General features: G+C 40.8%; 1 protein-coding gene across 6 annotated transcripts in view; it reads right to left on the bottom strand.

The window, feature by feature from the left end:
• Nucleotides 1–21,837, bottom strand: part of Tenm2 (teneurin transmembrane protein 2) — a 1,398,763-nt gene that overhangs the window by 1,057,737 nt on the left and 319,189 nt on the right. For all 6 annotated transcript variants that reach the window (XM_045152018.1, XM_004661036.2, XM_012949310.2 and 3 more), the window contains exon 3: nt 20,504–20,799. In XM_045152018.1, the coding sequence (XP_045007953.1) occupies nt 20,504–20,729 (226 nt within the window). In that variant the 5' untranslated portion in view covers nt 20,730–20,799. The remainder of the gene's footprint in view (nt 1–20,503; nt 20,800–21,837) is intronic.

Genomic DNA, 21,837 nt, shown 5'->3' with positions numbered 1-21,837 from the left:
AGTTTACTTCTCTTTCCAAAACCTTCAACCAAAAATTGATCCGCCCTACATCCGGTACCTTAACGTTGATTTTCCTTAAACAAAAGGTTGGTTTTCTTGCACTGACTTCAGGAAATACAGTGAAGTGCATAGTACTTGCTCAATAAACTTAACCGCTCGACATTCCGTTCACAACTCTCCTGTTTCTGTGTTAGGTAAGAGCAGACAAGCATTATGGCGTAGACTGTTGCACGCATGAACATGAACTAGAAAGCTCCACAAAAACCTTCTCAAAACATGGCATGGTCAGTGAAATAAGTGGCTGATGTGCAAGACCAGCTCAACCCTGTTTGATTTGTGCCCTCAAGAGGTGCATCAGTTATCACCTGCCTGGGAACAAGAATTGACAAGCTGAAGTGGGGAGTTTGTATACAACAAACAGGATATTCCAATCTCTTTCCTTTTAAAAGACCCTTCTCTCTTGTTAAAAAAAAAAAAAAAAAAAAAAAAAAAAAGGACAGTTATACACATGAATCAAGTCACCTTTCAAGAGCCAAGCGACAAGTCCCTGCCTGCTAAGGATAACTGAGGAGCATGTGAAGGAAATGCTTACTACTCAGGGAGTGGCCCTGTTTGACGTAGAGGACAAAAGGATCAAAGCTGGCATTCTGTTCCAGGGAGCAAACCTTACAAAACAGGGCCGTGATCTGGTTGAAATGTGCTTTGATTATGTTCAAAAAAAAAAAACAACAACTACAACAACAATAAATCATGCATTTCTCATTTCTAACTTTAACCAAATCCAGGCCAGGAAAGAGAGGCTTTGGCTCTGTGCACAAGCTCAGTCACACACACCTAGATCTCGGCTTTGCGGAGTGTTTGGGATGTTGTTTCCCTTCAGCAGTCCCGATGGCTTATGCCTGCTACCACTGCATCCTCTGCGACCCCTTTACATCTGTTTCCTGATGCTCTCAGGAGGAGAAATAGTGTTCTGTTGGTTCCTTAGACAGCTTGCTTACAAAGTCATTATTGTCCTTAAAATTTATAATTGAAAACTATGCATACATATGTGTGTGTGTGTGTGTGTGTGTGTGTGTGTGTGTGTGTGTGTGTATATATATGGGGGCACATTACACAAATTACACAGCTGTGGGCTCCTCACAATAACTCCATGTGTACACACTATGCTAATCATGTTCACCCACCTGCTTCTACCCAACATCCCTCCACATCTTCCAAAGCACTTTCCATGCCTGTGAAATTCCTCTTAATTTCTTTTTCTTCCCCTTCCATTTCTGTGCTGTCCACATTTCCATTCAATTTCTCAATAAGGTTGACTTACTGGTTTCCATATATGAGTAAGAACATGTGGTATTTGACTTTTTGTATCTGGCTTGCTTAACTCAATGTAATGTTCTCTAGTTCTATCCACTTTGCTGTTAAAAGAAAGAAAGAAAGAAAAAAAAAAGAAACATATTTTATTCTTTCTGTGGTAGAGTAGGATTCCACTGTGTAAATACACCAAATTTTCTTTATCCATCCATCTTCTCAAGAATCCCTGAATTGGTTCCATATTTGGGCTACTGTGGGCAGTGCTTTTGTATCTGCATTCCACAAAGAAGCCAGTGGCTTCTTTGTATTACAGTTAATAATGTGTTGTTCTTTAGTAACCAATCCCTCCCCCGAATCCATGTCCTCTATGTGGCTATATTGTATGATCTCTGTAAATCAGCTTTTCCATTCTGTAGCTATCCCTCACTCTTTTGGTCTTTTAAGTAGCTTCCCAAAGAATAGCTGAATGGTAATGGTAAGATTTATGGAAGAATATCTTCATTCCATAAAGTGGGCAGTGAAAGGTGTTTTCATGAAAGCAATAAAGATAAAAGGCACCAGGAAAGAAGAGTTCTTCTGTCATTATGTCCCTAAACCAGCCCGTCCACAAGATGGGCTGGATCCCTGTCATAGTGAACAGTAATTCTTTTAGGGGCAGAAAACAAGCAGCTTATAGCATTAAGCTCCCACATGATATTTAGTGATTAATTATTCTTTTGGTATGTGCACCAAGATTGAGCAAAAGTAGGTAGCTCAACCAAATATTAATTCCATGGAGAAGGATGTTTGAGCAAGTTATTGGAGATTATGAAAAGGTTATCATAAAGACCTTGAAATGGTGTTTTGAGATCCAAGGCTGAAATTTCAGCATATGTTATTACTCCTCTTTTTGTTAGCCTCCCAGTAAATGAGAGAGTTATGTGCTTAAAACATCCAGAAAAGAAGTACAATGTCTATGTGGACTTTTCTCTCAGGGTATGGCTAGAAATACACTGCAAAGTGCGGGGCACAGAAAGCTCTCATATGCATCCTGTATGAGAGAGTGAGAGGTATGGGAAAACCACCCTTAAACAGAAAACCTTGGCTTCCACTATTTCTTTCCAACATACCCTAACACAAGAGAAATAACATGGGCAAAAAGCCATATAGAGAGAAGGAAAGGAGTTGGGATAGGTGACATGGGGCAGCATTGGGACTAGACATCATTCCTCCAGACTCTAATATGTGAAGGGAAACCTCTGTACAACACATGTCTGTCAAATATCCACAGGCATGTCACTGTGATGGCGCTAAGGGAGATTGAAAAATGAACAGGACATTGTATCTGCCTGCAGGGACCTTGCAGGGCATGTGTATAGCTTCCTGCTGTGTACCTTCTGATATCTGACCTGATGGTTTTAAAGACAAAAATCAATGCCAGACCTTCTAGGTGTGCCTTTAGAAAGCTCTCATACGCTAAAGAGGACATCACCAATAGTTCCAACCAGGTCACTTTATGTTTATGACTTTTAGGCAACTCCAAACCTAAAGTATAAAGCTTATTGAAATTCTTTTAAAAATCAGCCAGCTAGTTAAATACATCAACAAAACAAAATGTAAAGTTTCTTCTTTAACACAATTTGAAACCAATCAGAAACCTTATAAAGTTTAGCAACATCTACTGAAGGTGTATGTCAAGCCCATGTCTCCTTTTTCCATCAACTGGCCATTTCCTAACAAAGAAGCCCAGCACCGGCAGCTTTAGGAGTCAAGGCCACTTAACAATCTTCTTTGAGGCATCACATGGCTTAACCAGATTTGCAGTGAAAGCAGAGTCTGAAACAAAGGGTTGTGAGCAAGTAGCTTCCTTGGGAAACTATTCCAAAGACCGAGAGTGAGTGACAGCAGCAGGGAGGAACAGGACAAGAGGGAAAGCAGTTGAATAAGTGGCTGCAGATTTGCCACTGCCTTGGGGAACCTCGTGATAGTGGCACTAAGAACTTCCTAGAAGTGTTAGGCTGTGAATCTCAGAGTGAGGGAAAGGAAACTTATAAACTTTAAAATAATATTTTATCAATTTATTTACAAGCAGAGAGCGAGAAAGAGGATGAGGGAGGGGGAATGAACAGGCATGCCAGGGTTTCTATCTACTTCAGACAAACTCCAGATGCAGGTGTCACTTTGTACATCTGGCTTTATGTGGGTACTGGAGAAACGAACCCAGGCCACCAGGCTTTGTAAGCCTTTAACTACCGAGCCATCTGTCCTGCTGTACCAGTATCATAAACTTTTATCTTGAGTTTCTCAACCTATTTGTCACAGGAACCCACAGACATTAACCCCCTGAACTACTGGGGCTATATTTGCTCTCCTATTCTGCCCACAAAGACACTCAGTACCACATTAGCAAAAATGACCAGAGCAAGTGATAAAGTCAAGATGTTATACAAATCTTGCTTTGCTATACAACTGACCCTCATTTAAAAAAAAAAAAAAAAAAAAAACTAAACTCTAGAGATTGCATAAACAAATCCCAAACTTACCCATTTTGTTGAGAAGTTGAGCTGGAAGATCTAGCAAAGTTCAACTTGACACCACAGAGACGCCACTTTGACAGCCCTACAAGGCACTTCCTGATCATATATACTCCTAACTAGAGCAGGGCCCAACATGACACAGAGAAAACGTGGACCACTTCATCTGCTTATCTTACGTGTAAACCAGCAGCCAAGCTGCCTTTGTGGGAAGCATTCTTGGTCTTAACATGCTTGTTCCTAGGGACAAGCAGGGAGGCAGTCCCACTGTCTGCACCACCTTTTCCCCCTGTTTCCAGTTTTCAACAGGAACACAACTAGATTCTGTTTCTCCTCATGGTAGGTCCAAGTTCATCATTGCTGTTTTGACTTTGAGAATGTTGGGTCAATTAACATAATTAATTGATGATGAGCTACTTTGCCAGCCAGGTGTTCAAATTAAATCCCCACTTAACAGTGTTTACCAGAAGATAAGATGAGAAGCAGGAGGGCTACAAGAATCAGTCCACTGCAGAGTGGAGGTGTAGAGGATGGCAGACACAGGCCTATGCTCTCCCCACGCTGAAAAATGCTTGCTCACCAGTGTTTGAGAAGTACTCCAAAGGAGTCCCTGGTTGGGTTTATAGTAGTAATGAACCGAAACCCTATACAAACTAGGAAGGCCTATTAACAATGTGTTTATGGGCTTCTCAAAAATTTATTCCAAATCGCAATGCAAAACTTGAGGCCCTGCAAGCTTGAAGTTTGGGTTTTGTAGTATGTGCTATTGCCAGGCAGTGTTCATCGCATGACCCACTCAAATCCCTTCACCCATCAGATACATACAAGATATAGGCTTGGGCTGCAGAGATGGCTTAGTGATTAAGGCACTTGCCTGTGAAGCCTAGGGACCATGGTTCAATTTCTCAGTACCCATATAAGCCAGATGTACATGGTAGAAAATATGTCTGGAGTTCATTTGCAGTGGCTAGAAGCCCTGGTACGCCCTTCCACCCTCCCTCCCTCCTTTCTTTATTTCTCTCTCTCTCTGTCTCTGTCTCTCTCTATATATATATATAATGTATGTGTGTGTGTGTGTGTGTGTATAGATATATTTTTTCAAGTATATAAAATAGGCTTAAAAATATCCACATCTGAGGGTGGACACATGTCTCAGCTGTTAAAGGTGACTGATTGCAAAAACTGATCACCTGTGTTAGATTCCCCAGTACCCACAAAAATCCAGCTTGTCTGGAATTTGTTTACATTGGCAATATGCCCTGGGGTGCCCATTCTCTCTTTCTCCTTGCAGATAAACAAAACTATAAATACACACACACACACCTCACAATACACAAGGTGCTCCACAAACACACACCCCAGGGAACTCTGACATAATCAGTCTGAAGTGGGACTTGGGTGCACACCATTTTTGAAAACTCTCCAGGACAGTATAAGACCTCAGGACTGGGCCAGGGACAGAAGTGGCCTGGAGTGTGGCCAGGCTCCAGCCCCCTCACTGCTCAGCTAGGACAACAGGCAGTCTGCTGCAGGCTCCCTGCTGTGCTGTCTCCTGGTTTCTGAAGCAGAAAGTGTTAACTGGGTCATCTCAGTGAGGTGCTTTCTCAGTGCATACAAATGGAGGTCAGAGGGCAAGCAGTAAATGCAATGTTACTATAAACTAAAGAGAATTCGGACCCAAGGCTGCCACTTGAACAAAGATCATTTGAACGTTAAGGATGCCACCTGAATTCAGTCATTCTGAGAGGGATTCGTTTGGCCTACAGATATTTATCCTGCCAATGCCTGTATCTCCCTCTGTCTCATTCACTCTGTCTCTCTTTGGTAAGGGCATTAATATAACACTCCTCTTCTCCATCTTTGTTTCAGCTGCAACACATAGATACACAGAAACAAATCTACACCACTGGAATGACTCTCCAAATAAATTCAACCTTTAGGTTCCAAGTGAGGCAGATAAATTCAGTGCTTTAATTCCCAATACGTGGAGCAGATCTTAGTAGCACACGGACTCACCGAGAAGCAGGTATTCCACAGTCAAGGTGGCAGTGGACACGGGGGAATTTAAAAGAAAGTGCTTCAAACTATTTTTAAAATAAAATGCATCCCACTGGGACAGCAATTGCCCAATGCCGACTATTCATAATTCAGGGGAATAAAGAGAGAGAAGCTTCACATTTTGTGTCTCTGGCCAAAGAAAAAGATCTGGAAAAGGAAGAATAAGAGGTTCGGCTGGAAATACAATGCAGCCCACCTGACTTTTCTCAGTTGATTTATTTTTTTTTCCCCATTCTCAAAAAGATCTTCCTGTCTTGGGGAAAAGGCATTAAACATAATACTCGTAGTAACCTTGGCAAAATATTCCAAATATTATCAAAGGCTGTTGAACATTATTAGATAAGCTCGTGTTGCAGTTATTTTTAATATCTTTGTGCACACTCAGTATTTGTTCTGCTGGCTCCCAGCAGAGATTTCTGACTCAAGGAGACTTGACTTGAGCTTGAGGGGGAAGGAAGACTGCTTGCGCTGAAGGAACACTGAGTCACTTTGTGGAGTGTGAGAGTCTGGCTGCAGCCGCAAGGATGCATGTCAATTAAGGTGCTCAAGAAATGAACTGGGATTCACTGCTGGGACATACCAAACCCTTCCCCTTCCTATATCTCTAGGGAGGCTTATGGGATTGCCACATCTGAAAGTGAAATTGTAAACCTAAAACATGACATTGAATATGGAATGTTTCTTTTGAGAACATCAGTAGGACAATTCAGCAGTGGGCAGGCAAGTGGCCCTATTCCAAGACCCAGCCTGCAAAGCAGGGCAAAGGTGACTGTGGTCACCCCTGCATCTCCAACCAAGCAGTTGCCCTTGGCTTCCAAGACAGGAATGATTTCCACAAAGGCAACAAGACAAGCCTCTTCAGATACACAATTCCAATGTGTGGCCCCAAGCTTCAAGAAGAATGGATTGCCAAGCCTCCAGTACTCAGAGAAAACAGCTGCTGGAAAAGCACAGAGCGCTACACCACCAGGGCTTCTTTTAATAATGTTATTTTGTGGGTGAACAGGGCTGAAATCAGCAGAGAAGCCAGTGTTTTACAAGGAGGGAATAGAGACAGGGAAGGCCATGATGATTTTGGAATTGCCTTCAGGGATTATATAAAATAAATGCCAGAAGAGGGGAACACAAAGATAGAAATGAGCCCTGTGTTACACTGAGTCTGAGAAGATGCCCATCTGATTTAAACTGTCTTTTAACATGGGTGATTCCACATACCTGGAATCCCAGCAATTCTTGGGTGGACCAGGAGGATTAGGAGTTCAAGGCCAGCCTTGCCTCTATAGCAAGTTGGAGGACCGCCTGGGCTATATGAGTCACTGTCTCACTTAATCAGTAAAGTATGAATTTTAAAATCCTGTCTTTCTTTTTTGAATGCAGCACCATGGTGCTTTGTCCGTGCTACAGAAGAAGAGCTCTACCTCAGAGCTCCACCCGTTGTCTATCAAAGTTTTAAAGTAATATGCAGACCAAATAAAACACACTTAGGAGCCAGATATGGCCTGTGTCCATAGTATTTGTGAGCTCTTATGCAGGGGATAAAAATCAGGCCTACTCTGAGATGAAAAGTAATACTAGTGCTTTGAAGGAAAAGTTAAATGTGGATTGAGTATGGAAGCAAAGTCAGGCTTTCCTCAATCTCTTCACGAGACCCTAGTCTTTTCCTGCCCTTTGATTACCTGCATCCTCACGGGAGCTGTTTATTTCTTTTTCTTGCACATTTTTTTTTTTTTTTTCCTGGCTGATCACACTAAGTCCCTCCAGATTATTAGCTATCAATTCTCCCATCTCTATCCAGCTCAAGCTTCTCTCCAGGATGTCAAAACTATACAGCTAACTGCTTGTTAGACATCTTCACTTAGATGGTGTAAGAACACCTCAAGTTCAAAGGTCGGTACTGCTCAAGCCATCTTCACCTGCAAACAAACTCATCCTGTGTCTCAAACCCTAGAGATTAGCACCAGCATCAAGATGAGCTGTGAGACCAGGAACTGTAGCTGTTTTTTTTTTTTTTTTTTTTTTCTCAGCCTGCTTGGCCCATGCAATCGGTTACCAGAGAGTCTTGCTTTTACTTTCTAAACATGTTAATTTTCTCATTACAGTTACCAGATGTCAGAGATAAAAATCACATACATGCACGCACACACACACATATGCATGCCCCTCTGCTCAGTTATTCCTGCTTATTTAGTATGTGACAGAGAATGTACCATGGTGTGTGCTTTACACAATGGAGGAACATACACAATGTCATTGACTTCATAGTTTTTCCTTGCCTTAGGTTGTTATGAGGTGCTCAGTTCATGGTGCTTGTCATTGCATGGACAGGAGCCAAACAATATTGAGGAAAATGTTTCAAATACTTGTTAAAATGCTATACCTTTATATTCGGGTTTAGGTCAGCCATTTGAGAAGAATTGGAACAATCTATGTAATTCCCCTTAAGGGATTATTTACAAGAATTGACCTTTCCAGGTTCTTTTAGTAAGCTAGATATCAGAAAGGCAATATTCTCCTTCAAAGGGAAGGAAGCAGTCAAGCAGTTAGTGCCCAAGAGTTCAAGAACAGCAGATCTGCCTCCACTCACACCATGTTCCGAAACGCCTAAGACCCAAATTGTTCTCATGATCCCCATTTAGGCCACTAGGTGTGCCTGCTCCAACATGCATCCTCCTAACTCATCCCTTGACACCTGTGCTTTTCTGTTCATCAGACTTTATGTGGGTATGGGGAAATTGAACCCAAGTCCTTAACTTCTGAGCCATCTCTTCTGCCCTGCACAAAAATTTTTAATAGAGGAAATGACTCTTTCTAACAGTGTTGCAGGAAAAAAGAGAATAAGATCATCAAAATCTTTAAACATAGCTCTCTGGAGAGTAAACTCAAGTGAAGAAAAAGCCAACATTATTTCACCAAAGTGCCTCAGAACTCCTTTTTTTCCCAAACACTCCAGCTTTTCTGACCCCAGTCCTCCTTCAGCTAGCCTGAGCTACTTGGGACCACCAAGCTCTGTTACTCCTGGCTCTCTGCAGTTACTGAGTCTTTTCCTGAATACTCATGTCTCTCAGCTCATCTCCTCCTTGAGGCTCAACTGTGTGGAAGGATAGTACAATTTTGGGGAGGCTACTCTGATAATTATTTCCAGTGGGTGTCTCGTTAAAACCATCCAATATATTCCCTTTCACTGGGCTTATCTGACTGTATCTAGTTATATATCTGATATATATCTTACATTTGTGAGTTTGGGGAATGTTTTCCTCTACAATTATCATTTTCCAAAGTGCACAGTTGCCTTACAAGAACTTATAAGAACTCCCAAAATATTTGGAGGTTAACTTGAAGAAGTTATAAAAAGAGGAAATTCAAAAAAAAACTGATTAGGTGAAAAATATGCAAGGGAAAGGACTTAAAATAATAAGATGATTGATGATTTAAATGTTGAAGTATTGGCACACTGTTGAAATACTGGAGGCTTCCTGTGGAATGAGAAACCCGGATATGAGCTATATTAAACAGAAAGTGTAGACATGTGTGGATGACTACTAATATAAAGACGCAAGAAGAAAGAAAAGTCTTGGAAAACTCCCTAAAATATAAGGGTTGTAATGCCATTCTCCAATGCTGGGAATTTAAAATGAAAACTGAAAACAGGGTTCAAGGGACATACATTTAAGTTGTAATTTATATATTAAATATCTTAAAGACCACTAGGAAAGTGCAAGTAGAGACTGAAAAGATGACATAAGAGAGATCTTGGTGTTGAACGGTGTTGCCACTGAAAGCATCTATTGTGAGGTCACTTGGTACTTCTCAGCTTCTGGCCTTAGAACTTGTCTTTTCTGTAAGGAATCTATACTATCAGGTGAAGGAACCACTCACTTTCAGGTGTCTCCTAGCACAGGGAGGGCTTAAGCCCGTGATGCAGCCCATTAACTTCACAGAGTGACAGAAAAAATCAATAGAACACCTTCCCTACCAAGTTTATCTTAAGCTTCCTTGGCAGTGTTTTCTGACAGTTGAAAAAAATAATTTAAATTATTTTTATTCTTTTATTTTTATTTATTTGCAATGAGAAGGAGAGAGAGAGAGAGAGAGAGAGAGAGAGAGAGAGAAAATGAGAATGAGAATGAAGGGCACACCAGGACCTCTTGACACTGCAAACAAATTCCATAAGCATTTACAACTTTGAGCGTCAGGCTTCATGTGGGTATGGGGAAATTGAGCCCAGGTCCTTAACTTCTGTGCCATCTCTTCTGCCCTGCACAAATAATTGTAATATAGGAACTGACTCTTTCTACCAATGTTTCAGGAAAAAAAGAGACTAAGAGTAAGGTCATCAAAATCTTTAGACATAGCTCTCTGGAAAGTAAATTCAAGTGAAGAGAATGAGAAAAAAATAGAAGGTAAGTGAGAGGTGAGAGATATTACTAGAATATCTGGAACTATCAGCTAAGGCATTATTTTTTTTTTTCACATAAGCCAATGTGAAAATTGGTATGTATCACTTGTAACTGGAGATGTCTTGAGATATACAATATTGACCAATGAAGTACTATGAATAAGAACAAACCCAGAATGGGTAGATGACAGGGTGAAACTTGAGAGATTTACCACTGAAAATGAGTGGGAAATGGAAGAGAAATGAAAAAAGAGAGTGCTGTATAATAGCTGACGTTATTGGGGAAAAATAAGTATATCTGTGGTAGTTTGAGGAGAATAGATGGCCCCCAATATATTCAGTTGTTTGTTTGTAGTTTGCATCTTCAGCCACCTGGCTGGAGGCAGTATCACTGGTTGGATCTTAAGATGTGATGGTGTGTTTCATATTTCAGTCTAAAGATATGCCAAGTGTGTCTAGCAGGAGTTCCCGGAGTGTGCTGTGGCTTTTGACTTTTTAGGCTTGTGTGATTCTCTCTCTGCTTGCTCCTGTGAAGGCAGGCCAGTTTCTTCTGCTGTAATGAAACTTCCCCTTGATCTGTAAGCTTCAATAAATATCCCTTCCTTTATAACTGTGCCTGGTCTAGAAGTTCATCCCAGTGAACCCGAAGCTGCCTGCTATAGAACTTGGTACTGAGGAGTGGACTGAGATAAACCTGACCATGTGGATGTTGATCTTTTGGAACCTTTGGTTTGGAGGAGTAGGCATGGACTTGGTGCTTGCAACTGAAGATAACTTCTGGAGTGATAAGCCAAGTTTTATGAACTATTCTGATGAGAGTCTGAGAATGCTAAGTGCAGACAGCATTGAACTTCAAGGCTTGGCTTATGAGATTTCTAAGGGAAAGGAAAGACTGCAGAGGAGTTTGTTGGAACTGGGCTACTGGCATAAGGGCTGGCTGTGTCCTGCTGCCCAGGCCCAGAGAGTTTGATCAAGGTTAAATTTGTAATGGACTGGTGTGCTTGGCTAGAGATATTGGACTGAGAGATTTAAGATTTTAAGCTGGAAAACTTCAAGAAAGTTAAAATTACAGGCACTGAGACTGGTTTTAGGTTACTGAATCTGATATTGCCAAACACGTTAGCAATCTTAAAGGAAGATGGTCCAATTGCTTTACCATGGAAAGGATGCCTGAGGAAAAACTATCATAGAAATGCAAACACTTTTGGAAAGAGTTGACTGGAGAAGGAACCTGCGTTTCAAGGTTATGATTTATTTTGTCTGTGAATTGAGAATATGGCTGCATCCTGCACACCTGGCATTGGTTTCAGAAGCATGAAAAATTCAAGCAGTGGTCGTGAATTGTACACGGTTCCAGGAGCTGCTGCTGAGATGCGGCACGAAGTAGGACCTAATGTCTTGATAGGCTGAAAGAGCCTTTGGAAGATGGACTGTGGTTTGCATGAAGACCTGAAGATGCTTTGTATATACCAGGATAATGCAAGGGCTACCATAGAGTGCACTGTTGGCCTAAGATGGAAGTGTTCCCTGGCAACTCTGCCCAGCTGGAGGGGCAGAATTGGAAAATCTGGAGACTGTCAGTCCCTGGTTGTATTGAACTTGAACTTCAGAAGTTTGATGTTTGTTTGATGTGGTTGAGTTTGCATTGTTTTAGTCTCTCCTTGCTATGCCTTATACCAGTTTAAAATGTTTACCTGTGCCTTTATATATTAGAAGTGTTTATCTTGTTTGATTTTATGGGTCTTAATATCTTAAATTGGTCAAGACTGTGGAGACCTTTGAAATTGAACTGACTACATTTTACAATGTGTAATAGTTATAAATCTATTGGGGGCCAGGGGCCGAATGTGGTGGTTTGAATATAATAGGTGGCCCCCAATATATATTTATATATATTCAGTTGTTTGTTTGTAGTTTTTATCTGCAGCCACCTGGCTGCAGGTAGTATCACTGGGTGGATCTTAAGGTGTGGTGGTGTGTTTCAGATTTCAATTTAGAGATATGCAAAGTGTGTCTAGTTGGAGTTCCTGAAGTGTGCTGTGGCTTTTGACTTTTTAGGCTTGTGTGCTTCTCTCTCTGCTTGGTCCTGTGAAGGCAGGCCAATTTTGTCTGCTGTAATGGAACTTCCCCTTGATCTGTAAGCTTCAATAAATATCCTTGCCACCATAACTATGTCTGGTCTAGAAGTTCATCTCAGTGAACCTGAAGCTGTCTGCTACAAGATCTATTCTCAGATGGGTAATGAATACCAACATTAAAAATACAGATAAGATTGACTCTCAAAATAACGAGGTCTCCAAATTGCTATATGTAGAATCATAAGAATGGATTATTTTTTTCATTGAGGTATTATATGGATTAAGCTTTAATTACACTCATTCCCAAATCTATGTTTATTTACATGCCATAAAGTTTGCATCATTAAAAAAGTATCCAAAGATACTGTCATACAGTATGTCTTCCATCTCTCTGTATATTTTTTTCTACTTTTAAGCTTGCTTGACTGGTAACTATCCCAAAGTGTGGTGGTATCAATTGGCGGTTGCCAGGTGGTGTCTTTTATTTTTTTCTACAAGTAAGGAAATAATGTGTGAGTTATGTTCATCTTTGTGAGCAAAAGGTATGATACACAGAGAGTCAGTCAACAAGCTGTATGAGATTCTGGGTCTGAAGGTGTCAAAATTTTCACAATATATGGGAGTCAAATACGAAGTATTATGAATGTTAGAGAGCATGTGCTTTCTACTTGCACCAGCAAAAGGAACAAAATGAGAATAATTATGAATGTAAGTGCTAACATGTGTTCACCACTGATTAAATCACAACAAACATCTACAGCATGGCAAATACATAGTTGAAAGTGATACCAGTATCATTAAGTTTCTGGAAACTGTTTTGGTGTATGTAAATGTGTGTACATATGTGTGTGAGAGCACAGCTGTGTGTGTGGATGGGGAGTCCATAGTTACATGTTGCTGCCTCCCCCCCATTGCTCTTTATATTATTTATTGAGAAAATGTCTTTCACTGGAGCTATAGCTCACTGATTTGTGTCATGAAGCTAGATAATAAGCCCCAGGGATCCCCTATCCCTCCATCCTCAGTATTGGGGTTACAAGTGTACACTACCATACTTACCTAGCTTTTGGAAGCACTTACACATGGAGACAATGAAAGTTACTCTATATTTCAGAATTTGGTCCAGTTTATGTAGATAGTATATATCAGCATGGGGATGTACTCAGGCTTTAAACACAGGGTCTGCCCTTCTACCATGTGGCTCTTACATGAAGGAATAAGTGTTTTCACATGTCAATAAGATTATATATTGTGTAACACTGAAAGGTTATAGATTTTCCTTTTCCAAAGACTTTCTAAGACAGCCAGACAAACCAAAGTAAAGAGGCACTACCTTATTTTTAGCTGAGTTAAGCAAAGAAGTCCTACCAAAAGATAACAGAATGAATTAAAAGTTATTATACTTTTCAAGATAAATTTTAGTTTTACAAATGTTAACCAAACTCCTCAACGTCACAACAACCTAAAAAGTTGTCCTTTATGTCTAAGGTAAGTCAAAGTACTGTTTTTTTCTTTTTTTTAAGACCTCCTTAAATACTGCTTGGAAATAATGAAGATATAGCTGCCTTAAAACAATTATGGACAGAAATGTTTACAGGTTTCCAAACTATCTTTCCATTACTATGTAATGTTAGTTGAATCAATATAGACAACTCTCTCTAGCTTGCTAGTGGACCATGAGTTTTCAGCTCATTTGCATGCATTACATTTATACTGTGCCAAATTACATGGAGCAAAATTCATTGCCAAAAGTGTTTTAAAGGTCCTAAGAGCGAGAACTAGTTTAAAGATAAACTTATCTTAAATTGCATAGGTATGTGTTTGCATATTTTAAAGAACATTAGAGTATCAGAAAAGTTTATTTCTTTTCCAGAACTGACTGACATGACACAGTATGTTTTCAAACGTCCAATCTTCTCCTGATTCCTTCTTTAACCTTACACTAAAACATACAGTCTGGGGCACAGAGAAGAATTCCATCTTGGCCCTCTCTCAGGAGACTTAAAGTGCTAATTGGAAAGAGGTGGCTTTTTGAAAATTGCAAGCCTGAGTGAACTTTCCAGTCCACTGGGCCTTGGCTGGCCCCAGATACTAGCCAGTTCTGTTGAGGTGACCAGATGACAATCCTTTTCTTGATGAAGTTTCAGGTTGGGAGGACATGCAAGTGGTGATGTCTAAAGAAGTAGCAGAGACCCATTGCTGCCAGCCCTCCCCCGTGTTATTCCCTAGACATTTTCCCTCATGTGGTGGTTATTGGAGATGCATTTTAGTAATTTGTGATTCCAGGGAATCTGGGACAGTTGGCAACTGGGAATGGATAGGAATGAGAATATATAAGACCAGGGCTGGTAGCAGAGCACATTATGTATTCAATCAGTGCTAGTAACAATAGTCCCTATAATATTAAGAAGAGATGGCTCACTGGTTAAGGCACTGGCCTGCAAAGCCTAAGGACCTACATTCTATTCCCTGGTACCCATGTAAAGACAGCTGCACAGAGTGGTTCATTCATCTGGAGTTTGTCTACAGTGGCTGGAAGCCCAGGTACACCCATTATCTCTGTCTCTCTTTGCTCTGCTTGCAAACAAGTAACTAAACAATTTTAAGAGAAGAAAGATTTAAAGGAACTTGTCCATAAAAAATATATAAATAAAACAGTGAAGTTGACATACCACATTCCCAGATTTTTGACTAAGGATTTAATGATTTGTTTTGGGCTTGCTTGCTCATTTAGGAGATGATCACACACACATTTGTATCAAGCATTACACTTGGACCCAACTTACTAGGCAGGAAATCTATTTTCACCTCTATATGTCTGGTCTTGCGTGGTTCATTTAACCTTTCGATGACTCGGTTTCCTACTTTGTAAAAAAAAGGGGGGGTAATAAAAGTCACCTCGGAGTACCGTTATACACACTGGATTTCTATGCGTGGAGTGTTTAGAATGGCACTCGACACAAAGAAAGTACTCAGCGGATCTTGTTAGTTGTTTTCATCGCTGTTGCTGAACACAGATAAAGCAGGACACTCATCCTTTTGGAGTAGAGAATGAAGAGAGAAGTCAGAGCGACATACATATGCAAAGCAGGGCCCATGTCCAATGTTAGGCAGCCAAGCCACTGCAGAACTATTGTTTATCATTCTGTTCTACCCCCTAACTTCAAGACCGAGAGGACAAGCTTAAACAGCCTGCTTGGGAACCTGGCTGACCTTCCTTATTCCCAGTGGTAACTTATTTCCTGAGCTATAGTAGGGCTTGATCCGGCCAGGTAGGTATCAGACTACTGCTTACTTTTGTCAGGTGCTTTAACTCTAAAACCACTAGGATGCTATTTAGAGCAGGATTAGTCATTTACTAATTACTAATTACTCCAGTGGCCACCGACCTAAGGTCAACAATTCTCTTCCTTCCCACCAGGTAGATGGAGCAGCACAGAGGCCAGACAGGTAATTTGCATATAGTCTCTGCTTTAGAGAAGAGGCCAGGGGAGAAGAAGGCAGATCAGCAGTCTGGGTTGAAAGCAAAATGCTGACAGTTTGACGGGAGCATCCATAAGCTTCTGGGGTGGGGGACACCTGACTCATTTCTCCTGCTGTGAAATAGCAGGATCTCCTGTTTGATACCTCAGCAGCTGGTTGGGAGATCTGGACAAGGCGTGACTCTGGACCTCACATCACTTTTACTGCCTGGCAATTTTGTTTTTCTTTTCTTCTCTGAGCATCTGGAGAGCCATCCAACTGTGTTTGCCAAACTTGCTTGTATGTGAGAAGCCGGTTTGTTTTATGATCAGTGTCATGGGTTTTAAATAAGAAGACCTCAGGAGAGGGTCTTGCTATGATCCTTGCTAACGTACCTCTAGGCTAATAAGTACTAAAATGATCCTGCTCTTTGGTTTCATGAATAAGAAAATAAAATGGGAAATACACGACATTTTTTTAGAAAAATTATTGTTATGGCTGAGTATAAAACTCATTTTAACCCTCTGTACAGTGGCTCGGTAGCTGCCTGTGCTATCTGCCAGATTGGATCTCCTGTTTCTCCCCTCCTTAAATATGTGCTTATTTACTTCCTGCAGAGTTCAATTTTAGAAGCCATCAAAGTAGATCCACTCAACCTCTGACTACATTTTCATGCATAAATTCAGAGACGTCTTCAGGAAGAAACTGCACTTGCATATGCAAATACTTCCCCATGCTTTTTCATTTCTACTTTTGGACTGCACAGTTTCTAATCCATGCAGACATGTTACACAAACAAATATGGGCTCAATGACAACACACGGCACGTGCAAATTGTTAACTGCAAAGTGATGAGTTCGATACGGCCAAACAACTTCCATTAGGATCAGTGGAGGGGCACAAGATTAAACAGAAAGAAGCAAAGTTAGGTTTGGAAATGACACCCAAACATTTGCCTTCATTTGATGTAAACATTAATAAGGGTAATAAGCGACAGACTAATTCACAATTCAACAATAACCTGGGATGTACAACTTTGCACGAGCCAGAAGCCAGGGCATGCGTTAGATGAGCCTGAGGAGGAAGAACTCAGAATTACAGGCAACACATTGCATGTAGCAACACCAAAAAATGACACACAAATCCACAACAGGAAATTAAAACCTTCCAGCCACATTGAACACGTTAAAATATCTGAGTTCTTCTTAATAATGGTCTTTGAAATAACCACAGGTGTCCTAATCTCTTTATATTGGAAATTTAAGTACTGTCTTCATTAATGAAGCCATGATTCTTAACTACCCACCCCCATTCCCACTGTCTGCTATTTGGCCTCTGGTGAAAACTGAAGTGAAACACATCATGAAGTCACACACAGATCAAAAGTGTTAGGTCCAGAGTAATTGTCAGTGTTACAGTCAGGTTTGCATTGCTGGTAGAAATCACCCAACCAAGTGCAGCTTAGGGGAGAGGGGAGAGGTTTATTTTGGCTTACAGGCTCGAGCAGAAACTTCATGATGGAATAGGAAAACAATGGCATGAGCAGAGGGTGGACACCACCTCCTGGCCAACATCAAGTAGACAACAGGAATAGGCAAGGGGAAACTGGCTATAACACCCATAAGCCTGCCTCCATCAATACACCACCTCCAAGAGGTGTTAATTCCCAAATCTCCATCACTTGGGAACCTAGCATGCAGAACACCTAAGTTTATGGGGAACAGCAGAATCAAACCACCACATTCCATCCTTGGTCCCCATAAACTGATAACCATCCATGATGCAATGCACTCAGTCCAACTTTAAAAGTCACCATGGGTCTTATCAGTCCTAATGATGTTCAAACTTTCCCATAGTCTGAGATCTTTTAACTGAGCCATAATACCAACAAATAAACCAAAAACCTGTAATAGCATAGAGTAAACACTCACACTATAAAATATGGCATTGGACATAGCAAACAAATATTCAACCAATGCAAGACTTAAAACAACCAGGGCAAACATTAAGCTCTGTAGCTCCAAGTCCAACAATTCTAGTTAGTGACAAATCTCCAAGTCCAATAATTCTAACCAGTGACATGTCTCTGGAGTTCCAATTCTGCCCCTCCAGCGAGGCTACTCATAGTCCTAGAAAACTTCATCCAGGGCCAGCAGCTTTTCTTAGCAGTCATCTCATGGTCCCAGCATCTTCAATGGGTCTCTACTGCAGCAAATGGTCCATCCTTTCAGTTCCATTGGGTCTCCATGCAGGCCTCCAGCAAACCTGCTTCATATTTACCATGGCCATTTCCAAGACACAAGACCATGATGCAAACTCAGTGACCCTCTCTTTAGTGCATTTTATTACTCCACAATACCAGGTATTCTGCCAATTTGTTAATCCAGGGGGTAATAAAGCAGACTTTGAAGTATATGATACTCTTTGAGCATCCAGGCCCCTTCAAAAGAGTCTACATTCTTCCTGTTGCCCAATGCAGGACATCTGGCCCAATCTTAATGTTTGTAATCTCTCATATAATTGCAGCTAAATGGGCAGCAGTATCAGCCCAAAGATTTCTCTCTGGGCCACATCCCTCTGCACACTACAGTCTGATTTTACACACTGCAATCTTGCACAAGTTCTCAGGACATGGGCATAAGAGCAGGCCTGTCACACAAACTGCTTCTAGCCCAGTCCAGGCAAAGCTTGTTCATACCCTCAGAAGCCAAACCTCACAGTCCATACTTCTTACTGTATTCAGATCTTGCAACTCTGAGCAGAAAAAACCATTAAGCTGTATTTATAGCACTGCAAGGTGCCTCTTAGGACAAGATTTCAAATCCTTCTATATTTCTCTTGAAATTAAGTTCCAAGTGGCCAAAGCCACACAGGTGTCTAGCAGCAAAAGACCCCACTCTCTGTACCAGCATTACTATTGCAATAATATTCGCATTACTGGTAGAAACCAAGAGCAGCTTTTGGGGAATAAAAGAGGTTTATTTTGGCTTACAGGCTCAAGGCAGAAGCTCCATGATGGCAAGGGAAATGATGACATGAGCAGAGGGTGGACACTACCTCCTGGCCAACATCAGGTGGACAACAGGAACAGGAGAGCATGCCAAATACTGGCAAGGGGAAACTGGCTATAATGCCCAGAAGCCCACCCCCAACAATATACTGCCTCTAAGAGGTGTTAATTCTCAAATATCCATCAGTTGTGAACCTAGCATTCAGAACCCTGAAGTTTATGGGGAACACCTGAATCAAACCACCACAGTCAGGCAGCCTGGGGTGGAATCAGTATGTGTGTGATTTTCATGACGATGATTCAGAGAATGAGGAGTACCAATGAAATAAAAATTGTTCTTTGCAAGGGCCTGTAATGACAACAGAGACCGTTTTAGGTGCTTTTTGGATGATTGTTTGTTTGTTTGTTTTTCAGTATTCTACTAACTAAAAGACCAGAAGTTTGGGTAAGTAGGAAATATGTGAGAGCATACTTTCAGAAAAAAAAAATCTGTTGATCTGTAAACCTTGCACATAATGCTACTTAATAACATATATATGCATGCTTTCTATGAAATGAAGAAAAGTCAAATAAAAACTTAAGAATTTCATCAAGCCAAGGAAACAGAAATCGAATTCCAGGCTTAGGTGTCTCATTAGGAATTAAAGTCACTCCAACGTTTACTGCCAGGGACACAGTAAAGGGAATAAAGGATCAGTGGTGGGAAACAAATGATGCAATAACCCAGCAGAGCAGGGCCAAGACCCTGGGCGCTTGGCGGCATGACCCTGCCCAGTGCCCTCGCCACAGCTCATGCATTCATTTGTAATTTTGCTGAGCCATTCATGTGAGCTGAACGTGTGAGGCTGGTGCTCAAAGCGCAAGACATGGATCAAGAGAGTGAACTTTGCCTCTCTGACCCCAGCACAGCTTTCTTTAGTCCACAAGCTGACATCATCTTGAACAAGGGATAACAGAATTCTTCATGGATGTTGGACATGAAGAGAATGACAATTGCTAATGTGTTGGGAAAAAAGTTTTCTCCCCACATCCCCCAAAGTATTTATTATAACAAAGTTAAGGTTTGGTAAAAGAAGGAGGGGGGGTGATATCAGTGGCATTGGATCACCTACATGTTCCCACTTGTGCTCTCTAATATAGAAATAAAAAATATAGAACTCAGATTTGACTTCACATTTTAGTAGAGTAGGAGAAGAGATTATTTACTATTGCATAGGAAGTTTCCATTTATCTTTTCATCAAAATACACCATGTATCCAAAGGGAATCTGAGCATGCCAATGAATGAAGCCATTAATATGTGTTCTTAGATTCACTGAGTGAGCTTCAAAGAGGAGAGTTACAAAGCCACAAATAACCTTACAATCACCAGGTAGAAACTTGCCATCATTTCCAGAACACCTTTTAGAATGTTGAGAATCCACTGTACATTGTACCTGAGGAAAACCCCACCATGGCAGGCACCATACTGTTGAGGAATTGAGCGACCAGGAGAAAAGATGTCATAGAAGTTGAATATAACAAAATGAACTATTTTCCTAAACTAAAGCCTAGTGACACAGGCAGTTGCTTGCCAGCCTGTCTTATTCCAAGTTTCTGTCAGCCTCAGTCATCAAAGTGCAAGAGGGTAGGAGAAGCCCAGGTGGCAGTCCATCAGCAGGACCAGTGCTACCTACCTTGCCTAGGGAACTCATCTGACTCCCGGTGCACCAGGTCTGTGACTCGGTTTCCATAGTGCATCCTGCTGTCGTGGTCATAAGCCTTCAGGGTCTCACTGGAGCTGTAGGACTTCTGGGTGGGCACGCGGCAATCTTCGCTATCCAGAGAGGAGCTGGTATAGCGACACTCTTTGCCACAGCGCCCCCTCGTTAGAGAGCGATGTCTCCGGTCCTTCACGTCCATTATTCCAGATAGAGTAGATTGCTGTGACTTAAAGTCAAGCTGGAGTGTTGGCACTGGTCACTTTACCAACCTAAAAGCATCAAAGAAAAAAAAAACAAAAACAAAACTGTGACTGTCAATACAAGCAATAGTACCTTCAGCTCTGACTCATGTCTGGCTCACATAAAACCCCAATAGGCAAACTTGGTCAATGTGCACAAAAACCAGCAAAAATAGTAAAGTTTAAATAAGAACCAGACTTTGTCAACATGATAATATGCTATAGTGGAATGTTTGCAGTGGAATTAAAAAGACAAAACTCTTGTTCAATGAATCAGGGATGTCTTTACCCTCATGAGATTGGTACTAAATAGAAGTCAACATAACAACCAACATAACAAGCTGGTGCAGTTTTCGGACATAGGCTTTCAACCAGCCGTCATAAAATTGCTCTCAAGAGACTTTAAGTGCACATCTTAAACAAACAATTTTTTTAAAAAATGTAAAAATAAAAGAAATTGAAATTCTCATCAACAAATAGAGGATATAAGAAGATTTCAATGAAAACTTCAGAAATAAAAATATCTTAAGACAACAACAAAAAATCTAATTCTCATGATACAGAGTCCTAGAGGGAACAAAAGATGTAGAGATAATAGCTGGATACTCTCTATCATAGTAAAAGACATAAAGATGAATGAGTGTTTACAAAGCTGAGTAAAGCCTCAGTTAAATAAGTGGAAAAGCATCTCTATGCAGACATAGCACAGTCAAACTTTCATAAACTAAAGGTGAATATAAAGATGAACAAGAAGGGCAATCTACTGAAGGGAGAAAGAAGTCAGTGGAAGTAGGGCTTCTCCTCAGAAACTAGGCTGGACAGTAAAAGGGCCAGGATACTTTTTAGGGGACAAAAGAGAATATTCATCCAGAATACTACATTCCATAAAAATATCTTTTTTGGAAATGAGAAGTAAAGAAAACTTCATAAAGAAAACTATAACAGTTTGTCACCAGTAGAGAAATGTAAAAATAATAGCTACATGGTTTTGAAACCCTAAAGGAAATGACCAAAAGAAGATTCTCGAAAGCATCAGGAAGGAAAGAAAAACATGACAAGCAAAAATGC

This window comes from Jaculus jaculus, chromosome 6, assembly GCF_020740685.1.
Source record: "Jaculus jaculus isolate mJacJac1 chromosome 6, mJacJac1.mat.Y.cur, whole genome shotgun sequence".
Lineage (NCBI taxonomy): Eukaryota > Metazoa > Chordata > Mammalia > Rodentia > Dipodidae > Jaculus > Jaculus jaculus.
The sequence above is the reverse complement of the archived record's forward strand: the minus strand, read 5'-3'. Positions and strand labels throughout refer to the sequence as shown.